General features: G+C 42.1%; 1 protein-coding gene across 5 annotated transcripts in view; it reads right to left on the bottom strand.

Moving 5' to 3' along the window:
- The window catches only part of LOC136440551 (centrosomal protein of 112 kDa-like), a 92420-nt gene that overhangs the window by 18892 nt on the left and 60338 nt on the right, over window positions 1-13190 (bottom strand). For 4 of the 5 annotated variants that reach the window (XM_066436608.1, XM_066436609.1, XM_066436607.1 and 1 more), the window contains 3 exons: window positions 9722-9829; window positions 3559-3741; window positions 2217-2353 (listed from right to left, as the gene is read on the bottom strand). In XM_066436608.1, coding sequence (XP_066292705.1) covers window positions 2217-2353; window positions 3559-3741; window positions 9722-9829 — 428 coding nt within the window. The remainder of the gene's footprint in view (window positions 1-2216; window positions 2354-3558; window positions 3742-9721; window positions 9830-13190) is intronic. The other variant, XM_066436610.1, reaches the window with a different exon arrangement.

The raw sequence follows: 13190 nt of genomic DNA, 5'->3' as shown, positions 1-13190 counted from the left end.
TAGCTGAGATTCACGGAATTCTTTCGAACTAAATACATAATATAACTGTTTGGCGCGCTCCTGGTGATCACCAAAAATATTCTTGTCTTTCCGGGTTAGAGAAAAATGTTTTTACCAAGGAAACAAGGAAAACTGATCAATTGTGCAAAGTCAGCCTACATACACAGCGTACAGCGAGGAGACATGGAGGGAGACCCGCTACGCTGCAGCTCATTCATCAAGGACATCTGATTGGTAGATATCTGTCCACTCTCTTCAGTGATTGGTCAGAGTGTGGGATGGGCTTCACGTTTTGGTTGATACCGCTTACGATATTACATAATTTCCAAAATAAAAAAATTCTATGTAGTTGATTTCGTATCTAAACATTCGTCAAAGTTAGGTACGTACACATGCATGCACCCGTCAATCTTGTATTTGTTGTTTTAGCCGACTTCGGAATATAACAGATTCAAGTTGGGCACGTATAATTTTAGCAGGCCGATCGTCGGAACTCGGGTTTGCCGCGCCGGCGAGCCATGTTGTCATGTCTGTATATCGCTAAAGTCTCAAACATGGTTGACTGCTGACATACATGAATAAAGATAGACTACTAAGGAACCGACTGCTGACTAAGCTATGGGAGAGAACTAACTTAGAAGGAACCTACCTGATGTAAGACAGTTAAGTCTTTGGGATCTTCACACTTCAGACTACTGCGAGCAGCCGTACACGTAAACTACTCTACCCTACTGTACGATGGGTACGGTGGGCCGACACGACAACATGGCCAGCCGGCGTGGCAAACCCACGAGTTCCGACGTTCGGCCTGCTAAAATTATTCGTGCTGAACAAAAATCTGTTATATATCTCCGAAGTCGGCTGAAAACGACAAATACAAGATTGACGGGTGCATGTGTATGCGCGTAACTTTTACGTATGTTTAGAAATTAACTACATAGAACAGAAACGAGGTACCTGTAACGTCTGGTGACTGTTAGGTAGAACTCAAAAGTTTCCAAATGATACCAGACTTCAGACATTTTAAAAAGAAATAGTTTGCAAAATATGTCAAATGGTAAGAGATATCAGCCATTGTTTAGAACCCTGAGAAGCGAGAGATTGTAACGTGACACCCGTCCCACACTCTGACCAATCACTGAAGAAAGTGGACATATATATGGCCTCCGTCAGTCAGTATTGACCATGGTAAAATCCTAATTCACAACAGCCCTACAGCATCGACTATGGCTAAACAGCCCTATACGTGAATGGCAGTCTCTGCCACAAAAATCACATCTGTAAGCGGAATCAGTTCTGTTGCAAAGCTCTTTTCTGCGGATCCGCTTTTCTTCTGCGCTGTGCATCAGTCTGGCTTCTCCTGATTTGAGCTGTCTGAACAGTGTGCATCTCCACCTGGAACGGTCACTTGCAAGGTCCTCCCAGTGCTCCGTATCAATATCTAGAGCCTTCAAGTCCCTCTTGCAGACATCTTTGAAACGCAGCTGTGGCCTCCCGGTACGTCTCTTTCCTGAGATCAGTTCTCCGTAGAGAAGGTCTTTGGGGATTCGGCCATCCTCCATGCGACGGACGTGGCCTAGCCAGCGAAGTGGACAGATATCTACCAATCAGACATCCTTGATGAATGAGCTTCGGGGTAGCGGGTCTCCCTCCTATCTTCCTCGCTGTACGCTGTGCGACGGTTTGTTTAGATACAAAATGTAGTTAGCTCGCCGTTTATACGCTACTCGACAATCGCTGAATGAATGAGGGACATAAATACTAGTCATGTTTATGCGATTCTTTCACTCACTCATTCACCCACTCATTCATTCATTCACTCACTGACAAACTCACTCACTCACTCACTCACACGCTCGCTTGCTCGCTTACTCACTCACTCACTCACTCACTCACACACTCGCTTGCTCACTCACTCACTCACTCGCTCACTCACTCGCTCACTCACTCACTCACACACTCGCTTGCTCACTCACTCACTCACTCACTCACACACTCGCTTGCTCACTCACTCACTCGCTCGCTCGCTCGCTCGCTCACTCACTCACTCACTCACACACTCGCTTGCTCACTCACTCACTCACTCACTCACTCACTCACACACTCGCTTGCTCGCTCACTCACTCACTCACTCACTCACTCACTCACTCACTCACTCACTCACTCACTCACTCACTCACTCACTCACTCACTCACTCACTCACTCACTCACTCACTGTGTTGACCTTGTGGCCTTTTGTTTCTCCTCCTCCCGGAGCAGCCCCAGCTCCACCAGCTGTTGTTTCCTCAGTGCGTTAGCCTGGATAACCTCCTCACGAAGCTCCCTGATCTGCTGCTCCATCTCTGAGATAGTCTAAAAAAATCAAATATCAATAGAAGTCATTTCTCTGATTGCTTGTTTTCTTTTCATCCGTTTAGAGACTTTACGATATTTAGCAGGGGAGGGGAGTGGTTGGCCCATTTTGACTGGCTGATCAAATCACCGCAGGTATGGCCTGCATGAAAACATTCACCGATTCCACACTTCGCAAGATGCATCAGCAGGGTGCCGCAAACTCGATTTTACGACAATTCTTCTTACCGCCTGCGAACAAACAGAAAAACCCAAGTAGGAGGGCGGTAAAATGCAGGAAGGTACGTTTTTTGTGTAGATTCTCACCAAACATACCATAATTGCATCTTTTATATACTGGGGAGATACAAATGTAATACAGAACTAGAAAGGCAACATTTGCGAGCAAATACAGCATGTTTAGCCATACTCCTCGCCATGCATAAAATGGACTGTCCCAAAATAACAATGGACCGTTCTAAAATACTTCCACTAAAAAAATGGATCACCCCAGTCCAAAATTGAGTTTAAAAAGATTAACCCCAGGGAAGAATGAAATTTCCATAGTATACATAATGATATATATGAAGATTTGACAAGAGGGGTGTCCCTGTGGTGTAGTGGTCTGCGCCTTTGCCACTCTGCCACATCTGGTTCAAATTACTTGGACCAGAAGGACTGGGGTTCAAGCCCCAGGTAGGACACCTTTGGACAAGAGGCACATTGAGTCATACCAAAGACTTTATAAAAATGGTACATACTTATGAAACAGTATGGAAGTTAAACACACTCCACTGCCAGTGGACTAGCCCCCTGCTGCAGTGATTGCACCACAGTGTGGCCCAGGGCTATGAAACGGAGATGGGCACCGCCCTATACATCAATGATGGTGTGGGAGGATTTTAACTTAACTTTTAACTTTGACAGGAGAAGAAGTAAATTACCAAAAACAACATATTTCAGCGATGGTATGGGTGAAATATAAAAATGTGACAACCCTATGTTTGAATGCATGATTCAATAGTATACATTTTGGGTTGAAAATAACAAAACACCCTCTGGCAGAAGATATAGAAACTGCACTACAGAAACACAAGCACACAAACATACACACCCCAAAAAAATTGGTCCTTGGGATGAAGTAACTTAATATGGTCCTACTTGAGAGATTAAAGTAGCTCATAATTTGGCAACTTTTGTTGAAAACTCCTTGGACTGTGTCTAACCTTCAGGTCCCTGTCCTTCCTTTCCTCAGCTTGTCTGTTGACCTCCCCCATGTTGGCCCTCAGACGGTCCACCAGACTCTCCACCGCCTTCTCGTGTTCGTGCTGTAGAACGTCCTTCTCGTTCTGATGGTTACGGAGCATCTGCTGCTTCTCTTGTTCCAGAGCAACTTTCACCTCCAACATCTGGGTAGAGAGAGACATCCTGTGTCATACATCTGACATCAATATATTTTTCTCTGAGTGGGTGTTAGTGGGGAAAGAATCTCGACCAAAATAAATTAACGACAGTGCATAAATGTGTGTGTGAATTCCTATTTAGCTAACCCAACTGACAAAAAATGTCAATTAGGTGAAAGCTAATTGACAGGGATCTCCCAGAAAGATGCCTATCATTAGACAGTGCATTACAAAAAGCCGCTAAGATCCATGATGGAATTACATTAAAGAGAAGACAGGGCTCTCGTCACCCAGCAGTGGTTCTTCCAGACCTTCACTTTGCCGACCAAATTCGTCCCCTAGGCGACACAATCAGGCTGCCCAAGACTTTGTGTACCAGGAACAATATGCCATCAAAGAAATTGGTCTGTGCTTGAATCCACTTAAGACCAAGTTCATTCCCCTTAACTCATCAACTATGCCTCAGGCCCAATTGGTTAGTAATGGCCATCAAGCCGGTGGGCAATCTTAAATATGAGGTACTGTAAATGCACTTATTAAGTTTGCGTGGTTTTAATTTCGTGGTAGGGAGAAAATTGAGTGTTCGCGCTGGTTTTAAGTTCACGTTTGAGACAATAGTAGACAAGGGGGTAGAAGGGCAAAATATGTCGTGGTGGTTTTAAATTTGCGGCGATGAGCTTACCGTGAAAACCGCGGACAAAAAAACACCGCATTTCTGCATTTACAGTATTGCAATATTGTCTACAATATGAAATGTCAAACTGTTCAAGCATGGGGTGGCTCCAACACCCAGACAAGTGTGGAAAGCTTTTAAATTAATACCAATTTGAAAGTCAACGGAGTTTTTAAAACATGTAATGGTACTGAATTGATTCTTCTCTACATGTACGGATCCAGAGGGGGGCGCACCTGGGCCGCATTTTGAGACTCAGTGGCAAATCATGGTTGAGGAAGGTACGTTTAATGCGTCCACATCAACGCCAAGAAGTGCCAGCGTGGGATCTTTCCCACCACGCCCTTTAGTGGAAAACACAAAATGACCGTGCAGATTTCTCAATTTTTTTACCAACCTCGCAGAAAAATGTGTGTCGAAATGTCGAAAATGTCAGAAGCCTCTGTCAGAGTTCAGGCCGTCCAGAGTGAGATTTGGCCTGATTTGACGCTTAAATCGTTATCCCGTTGGGGTTTATTTTGCTCAGAAATGGCTCTAAAATGCACCAGACAGCATCTAGATTTTATAAAGTTTCCGGCGGAGGCCACCTGTACCTCTCCAACGAGAGGGGGGGAAACGTACTGACAGTGCCATATACTCTTATGTGGACTTATGTTAATGGTGTTTGCTGTGTCGCTCTTCCACCATTGGAAGAATCTCTGCAAATCTAATTTGCCTAGTAGACTTACCCTAATGAGACTGGCGCATCATAGTGTGGTTCCTATTACAGTGTGGGCATAATCATGATGCGCATATTTTCTTTTTGTAAAACCACATTTTTGTCGGAACAGAATGATCTACATGTATAACATAAATAAGCTGCTCATATATAGGTCGTCCTTGCAAATTGAAAGGGAATTTAAACTTTTACTCATTAATTATGAAAATAAGGCCCTGCTTTACATAGAATGCATCTCATTATGTTAATCATCACCAAACCTTTCTACCTACCCAAAACAATTTAAAAAAAACCACATCCTGCTTGAGTTATCCTCCTCCAAAATTTTAGATGAAAATGCCCACTGCAGTTCCAAACAAGCTGCTAGGGGGACCAAACTTACTTAACTTCCTTCCTGCTACAAGAGCTATCCACCAAAAAAAAATCATGACCACAACACATCCAGAACTTGAACTCAAAGTCCCGCTGCAGTACCTAAGGTAGTTGCTAGGAGGCTCATTATCGAACATGACCTTCCTTTTTCATGCCCCACCAACCCACTAAATTTTATTGCGATCCACCAAATGCCTCGTGAGTTATACCATGAACAAACAAACAAACAAACAAACCAACAAACACAAAAGGTCCACTGCAGTACTGATTGAACCCGCCAGAAGGCCCATTTTTGAACTTGACCTTCGTCTTTACAACATAAACTTACCTACCAAAAATCATAAACATCCGTCCATGGCATCAAGAGTTATACCGCGAACACCCGTCACTCCACAATTTCAACCAAAAAAATTCCCTTTTGCCTACGGCGAAGGTAATCACTGCAGACTAATTCGTTCCGTTCTGTTGTAGACAGTATTAGGTGAATTATAATTCCTTTATTTATCTATTTTTTGATATTGCAATATACATAATCAAATGTGGGTAATGTGAAAAAGGATGAGGTTACGGGGCTGAAGACTTCCAGTTATGTGTACATAAAACTACAACTAAAAGTTTTGTCAAAGATTTTTTTTTCATTATTACCCTAGTTTGAATTATGAGAATTTTGTTTTAGTCCTGTTTTTTTTTACAAACCTTCGGTTGTTCCAACTTGGGTCCTGTACTTCTGTGGTCCGCGTCAGAAACAGCTAAACAGGCCCGGTGACTTACCCTTTTTCCTTTTCTGTTTAGGTCATGGTTATTTCAATTTATACAGATGACATCCTCTGGGAACCCCAAAATTGATGTGAGCGTGCGAATAAAAAAAAAGTTTGGCAATTGAAAACAAGTTGCCCTCATTATGAAATCTACATGGTCAGGAAGGATGAACAAAACATGACAGAGTATAGTATACCGAATAATAGATTCTTCAGTTTTGTTCTTTCACATCTTCTTCTTTGAATTGACTTTGGCATTGTACAACATTACTATCCGTTTTCCAAATTATTTTTTGGCAATTTACAGCATGTATTTTCTCATCTTGCAGCTGCTTTGTACGATTTATAAACTATACTGTGGTCTGAAACTTCTTTTTGTTCTTGTTGGAAACGGACAAAAAGTGATGCACGCGCCAATGTCATCCATATAATCAAATCAACATATTAGCCTTACCTTACATTTTACTGTATCTTGTTTTTGTGGAGTCGTTCGTTCGTATGCTGGGCAATGGATTAAAAAAAGTTCCTAAGAAGGAAAACGATGCGACTGAAAATAATGGAAGTTAGTACGGCCGAATGGTAGTAGAAAGACGAAACAATGTTAAAGGAAAAGTAAATTTTGATCGTCTCTTTCTTACCCATGCTCCAGCAGACATCGTACGCGTGTTGCAAGAAAAGGTCTCTCGTTTCTCCTCCAAGAGTTTGGAGACCTCATATCTCCATGAACTATTCTGTTTATGCAAATGACTTACACATTTTCATAATATATGCTTGGTCAAGAACACCTTTGACTAACTTACACATGTCGCAATATTGACAGTCCTATCATTTACCACTTAGATGAATTATGGCACTTTTGCATTTATCATGCAAATTAGGATTTTTTTATTTGCATAATTGGTATCTGTTCATGCTCCACTTGCCATTAACTACATGTTACATGCATAGTTAGAGGGTTGACTTAGTACAACTGTTGTTGGAAAGTCAAAACAGAGGAAACGCCACCAAAATAAAGGAGTTTTATGGGAGTCTCATTTCCTTCTTGGTCAGCATGTGAAAAATGGCACGGGAAGCTCGTCCTCCGACAATCAACATAGACCTGCTTTTAAATAAGGAAAGGTAAGTTACCAGGTGCTATATTGAAAAATGAATGTATTTATTGTATACATGATAGTATGGAACAAGTCTTAGCCCAAGAATACATAATATTATACAAAATGTCAAGAAAAAATAATTATAATAACCATCGTATAAGAAGCACAAACGTATTTGATGGATATTTAGGGGCTTTCACTACCCGACGGCAACGTTATAATGTCCTTGGTCTGCCATTGCCAAATGTTACTAACAGTTGTCCCAAAGGGCTACTAAGAGGCTGAGAGAGTTATGCCGTGGAGATCGTTTCCATCCACAAACGAACTTTAATTTTGGTATCAAGTTTCCTAAACAACAGTTTGTCTGCACTGTTTATGGGGATGTAGTCAATTCTGTGATGTTTGACCAAGATTTTTGTACATAAAATTCACACAAAAAATGTCTCTGTCGTCTTTCCTTCTCAGAAGCAAATATTCAGCAAACATTGTCGACGAAGATCGTGATGTCTCGTGAGAACAACAAGCACACCAAAGACCACCAAGGACTACTACGTCCTCATTTGCTGACAACATAAGGCGAAAATTGTTTTGCCATGCAATCTAACTAATTTTCTATTGTAAATTTCAAAGATTGACTTGGGCCTAAAGTCAAAAACTAGTCTAGTTTCGTCTAACATGCAGCGCAGGCCCCTGCGCTGTCCGCTTTTCTGCCACAACGGACTGGTGGATGAATAAGTACAGACTGGTTGATGAATAAGTAATGATGTCCTCATGAATATTCAGTGATTGCAGTGTTTCGAAAATGAATATTCTGCATATTGCCGGCTGTTTTCCACGCCCCAAATCCCCCACTGCAGAACGTGCGCACGTCATACTCACAGCGTGAGTACGATCGTGTACACGATTCATAATTACGTTAATGTACACGGTGGAGGTACAGATTTGGGTCTTTCCTACGTGTGTAGGCTATACCATGGATACTGCAGCGAACCAAAGTTGGTCAGTGTGTGAATGTGTGGCAAACAGGTCCACACTTGGTGGCAATACCGTACATGTATGTCCTTGATCGTAGCGTAATACATTTGCACAAATTATGCAGACAAAGGACTGCGGGAGTAATGCTAGTCTCTTAAGTTTAATTTAAAATACGGTAGATAAAATGACAATGGAGTTTGGACGATTCTGTTTACATCCAGTAGCCTTCATCAGTGAACTGACTGATTGTTTACAATCAGAATTGCGCAGTCAGAACTTTGACCCTTGACCTTTCCGGCCCACTTCCGCATAATTTTTTGCAGCGCGGTTCGCTTGCGGTATCCATGTAACTAGTATATAACCTACACACGTAGGAAAGAACGGGAAAGACCCCACCTCCAATGAATAAAATAGCCACTTTGCATGAAAGCTCATCTGTTTTGAAGCTTTAATCCAACACAAAAATTGACTCACCACGAATTTTCGGTTAAGACCTCCAACCTTCGTCAGATGCTCGATCCACTGTGCTGAACGCCGGGAAGTTGGAAACGTGATGACGTCAGCAGTGATTTGAATGAACCGTGACGGTGGAAGGTTCCGTCTGCCTGCTGGTTTCGATTCACTGCTGACGTCATCACGTTTCTGACTTCCCGGCGTTCAGTGCAGTGGATCGAACATCTGACGAAGGTTGGAGGTCCAACCGAAAATTCATGGTGAGTCAATTCTTGTGTTGGATTAAAGCTTCAAATTTTTTCCAAAATAGCCGCTTATAAAGTACTGATAGAAAGCAAGATAAAACCAGCGTAGCGCGTAAATTGTCGGCATTTGCATGCTAGTATCCAATGAGTGCACTTCATGACATGAATGGTAACACGTCAGGCTGCTTGAACTTTTATTAATTTCTGCTAGGGGGCGCAACCACACGCAGAAGCAGTCGAACAGCTTTTTCCACCCTGAAATCGTACCGGACAGCTGTTTCCGCCGATCGGACTGGACAGCTAATTCCACCTACCCGGGGGTACTCAATGATCACCATGTAAAGACCCAAAGATCACTTCAAGGAGTAAATTTAAAGGCCACTCCTAGGTAACGGGTTACATACATGTTAACAACAGTTACTGTAACAGCATCTCTTCACCCTAGGTCAGAAACATCATGGGACCAGCTCGACTGCTCACTAAGAGTGAGGACTAGGCGAAGCTAGGTACTCATTTTCACCTGAGTGAAGTGAGATACGCTGTGTTAAGTGTCTTTTTTAAGGGCACAGGATTGGTGACATGACAGGATTCCCACCTGGGACCACTGGTTTCTGGGCAAAACGCGCTGCCGTTACACCACGCGACCCCACAAATTATTGTTACCCTGACATTGAGAAACAGGAGAAGATAAAGCAGACCTTGTGCTCCTTCCTCTGTCTTTCCTCCTCCAGTTGCCGCTGGAATTCCCTCTGCTGTTTCTCCCGAAGGATCTTAGACCTCTCCAAGTCTGCCTCCACTTTCTCCATCTGTGACAATGTCATGGCAAGGAGACAATCATTACCATTTCTGCACCAAATTTCCTTCTACTGACTCAAATATTAAACGTTTTCACTACTGGTTTCAAATACAATGAAACAACTTGCAATTTGCAAGTGATTTTCAAAAGTTGCAAGTAAAAATGATATGAACTTGCAATTTTGCAAGTTGAAAAATACAAGTTCCATGAATGCCTGGGAACAAGCTTAAGCTGCTCTCGTTACACACTGACACGCAATCATCCCATGCAATACATTAAATTTTCAATTGAAACACAGAAATCAATGCTTTTTAAAACTTCAGCCACTAGTCAGTGTAGAGTGGCAGGTGGCAGAAGATGGCAGAAGTTAGGTGACGTCATCCTAACTTCTGCCATTAGCCAGGGTAGAGTGGCAGGTGACAGAAGTTGGCAAAAGTTAGGTGACGTCATCCTAACTTCTGCCACTAGCCAGGGTAGAGTGGCAGGTGGCAGAAGTTGGCAGAAGTTAGGAGTGACGTCATCCTAACTTCTGCCACTAGCCAGGGTAGAGTGGCAGGTGGCAGAAGATGGCAGAAGTTAGGTGACGTCATCCTAACTTCTGCCACTAGCCTGGGTAAAGTGGCAGGTGGCAGAAGCTGGCAGAAGTTAAGCGACGTCATCCTAGCTTCTGCCACTAGCCAGGGTAGAGTGGCAGAAGTTAACAGAAGTTAAGTAACGTCACCCACTGTAGAACAGTTATGGAGTAAACTTCGCTAACTTCATTTAAAAAAATGATAGGATTGTTTCCTGTTCCATGCTTTTCCCAAAGACGGAAACTATTTTCATGACCCACCTTCCCTGATTTTAGTGATTAACAATATTAAAGTTATATATATTGTTAGGAATATTCAGATATGCATTTAAAAACATTTTTGAAATATCAACTAGCAAAAGTTATCCTAACTTCTGCCACCTTCCGCCACTGGTAGAAGTGAGGATGCCGTCACTCCTAAGTTCAGACAACATCGTATTTCTAATTTCTGCCAACTTCTGCCACCCCGGACCACTGGTAGAAGTTAGGATAACGTCACTCCTAACTTTGGACAACATCATATTTCTAACTTCTGCCAACTTCTGCCACCCCCGGCCACTGTCAGAAGTTAGGATAACGTCACTCCTAAGATCAGACAACATCGTATTTCTGACTTCTACCAACTTCTGCCAACTTTTGCCACCCCCAACCACTGGCAGAAGTTAGGATAACGTCACTCCTAACTTCAGACAACATCATATTTCTAACTTCTGCCAACTTCTGCCACCCCCGGCCACTGGCAGAAGTTAGGATAACGTCACTCCTATCTTCAGACAACATCATATTTCTAACTTCTGCCAACTTTTGCCTCCCCCGGCCACTGGCAGAAGTTAGGATGACGTCACTCCTATCTTCAGATAACATCGGATTTCGTCCGATGGCTTACGGAAAATCCCGATGTTAGATATGACGTAAGCCGATTTCAACTTCTGCCAACTTCTGCCATTTCACCCTGATACTTGATATAATTGGTCAGAGTGGCCATCCCCTGAGTCAGGCTTGACCTGATTATTTAGTACCGGTCCAGTACCGGTACAGCAGGGTCAGGTATTTTGGACCTGTACCTAATTGATTGTACCCGGTATTGTATCGTGACACTGTACCGGTACACAGCTCTACATGCGACCTCTAGCAATTTTCACGATGCCCCCAGTGGTCATAAGGCATTCAAGCACCATGTTTCAGTCACTAGTTTATTTGTAGGGGAAAACTTAAGTAATTTTGTTATTGTTGCTACTTCAAACAACTTTTTTTAAAGTTGTACATGTTGTTATTAGTAATACTATCATAAAGCTACTGTTTTGTGTTTACTTAAACTGAGCTTTTGTGTTTACTACTGACTGTATACAATTTTGCGTTGAATATTTTCTACATTACATGTAAATTGTTTAAAGTCTTCTAATACCGGTAATGCTATAAAAGTTGCTGTGTCAGGCTGAGTATGTATGTAGAGCAAAAGCTGTTACATACCGACTATAATATTGCAAGTTTACTTAATACTTCAAATTGCAAGTAAATTTTTTGCCAACTTGCAATTTTGCAAGTAACCAAAAAAAAAAGTATTTTGATCCCTGTAATTATGACATTAAAAAAAAATTTGCCCTATTACACCATCAGACATAGATTAGTGCATCCCAAGGACAAAATGAAAAACAACATTAAGTCGGATGTTGTTACCAGATTGAAGTGCGATGATCCTCGTTGTAAGGACACATATATCGGGGAAACAAGCCAACCTCTGAAGGCAAGATACAAGCAACACTGCAGAGCCAGTAACAGTGGATTTTCCTCTGCCAAATGGCACCATCTAAACAGACATAGCGGACAATCTTTCCACCTTGAAACTTTTAGACAGGGAATCGCAATGATACAAACGTGGCGTGAAGGAGGCCGTGTATGAACGCATCCATCGACCTGCGCTGAACCAAAAGGGAGGCCAAAGGATTGAACTGTCTAGCACTTGGGATAATGCGTTACAACGTATTTAATGTATTTAATATAGGTCTGTCTATGTAATTCTATGTCATTCCAAGCCTTTATTTACTTACCTTCTTTTGTATTTTAGAACGGATTTTAGAACATCTTGTCCGTTACCTTTTGTTTAATTAGAACATATCTTAGAATTTCTGAGTCGCTACCTTTCTGTTTATATAGAACTTAAGAATATTCTTGTTGCTTCCGTAAGTTGAAAGTAAACATCATTCTCCTCATCGACAAAAAGCTGCCAGATAGGTGCTTGAAACGTCTGGTTTATAAATATATTTTTAGCCAGTTGTAAAGATTCAATTTCATTCCTCATTTCCTGACCTGGATGACTAATATTCACAAACGTATCGAGGTTCATGGATTGTAATACACTGAAAAATCTACCATCAACACCATAATTTGACAATTTATGAAATAGACCATCCCGCCAGACCCTGTCAAATGCCTTCTTCATGTCAACATGGCAAACATATCATTTAACCCTCTTCTTTTGTAGATATTTCTCAATAAGTGCTTTAAGAATAAGAACATTGTCAGAGTTAAGTGAACTCAATGGTAACCAAGGCCTGGCAGAGACTTCATTACAATACCTCAGACACCTCACTAAACAAGGCATGAGTGTTTCTGACCTTCTTCAAGTGTATACAGCCCTGGTTAGGCCTGTGTTCGAGTATGGGCGTGTGCTCTTAGTTGGCTGTAGCAAAGAACAAGAACTGGCCATGGAGAGGGTACAGAGGAGTCTCAGCCTTAAGGATTATATCTCAGGGTGGAAGGAGGAGAGTTCCAACCCTACCAACATTGAAGGAAAGACGTG

This window comes from Branchiostoma lanceolatum, chromosome 8, assembly GCF_035083965.1.
Source record: "Branchiostoma lanceolatum isolate klBraLanc5 chromosome 8, klBraLanc5.hap2, whole genome shotgun sequence".
Taxonomy (NCBI): domain Eukaryota; kingdom Metazoa; phylum Chordata; class Leptocardii; order Amphioxiformes; family Branchiostomatidae; genus Branchiostoma; species Branchiostoma lanceolatum.
Note: the sequence above shows the minus strand (reverse complement) of the source record. Positions and strands in the feature narration are given on the sequence as shown.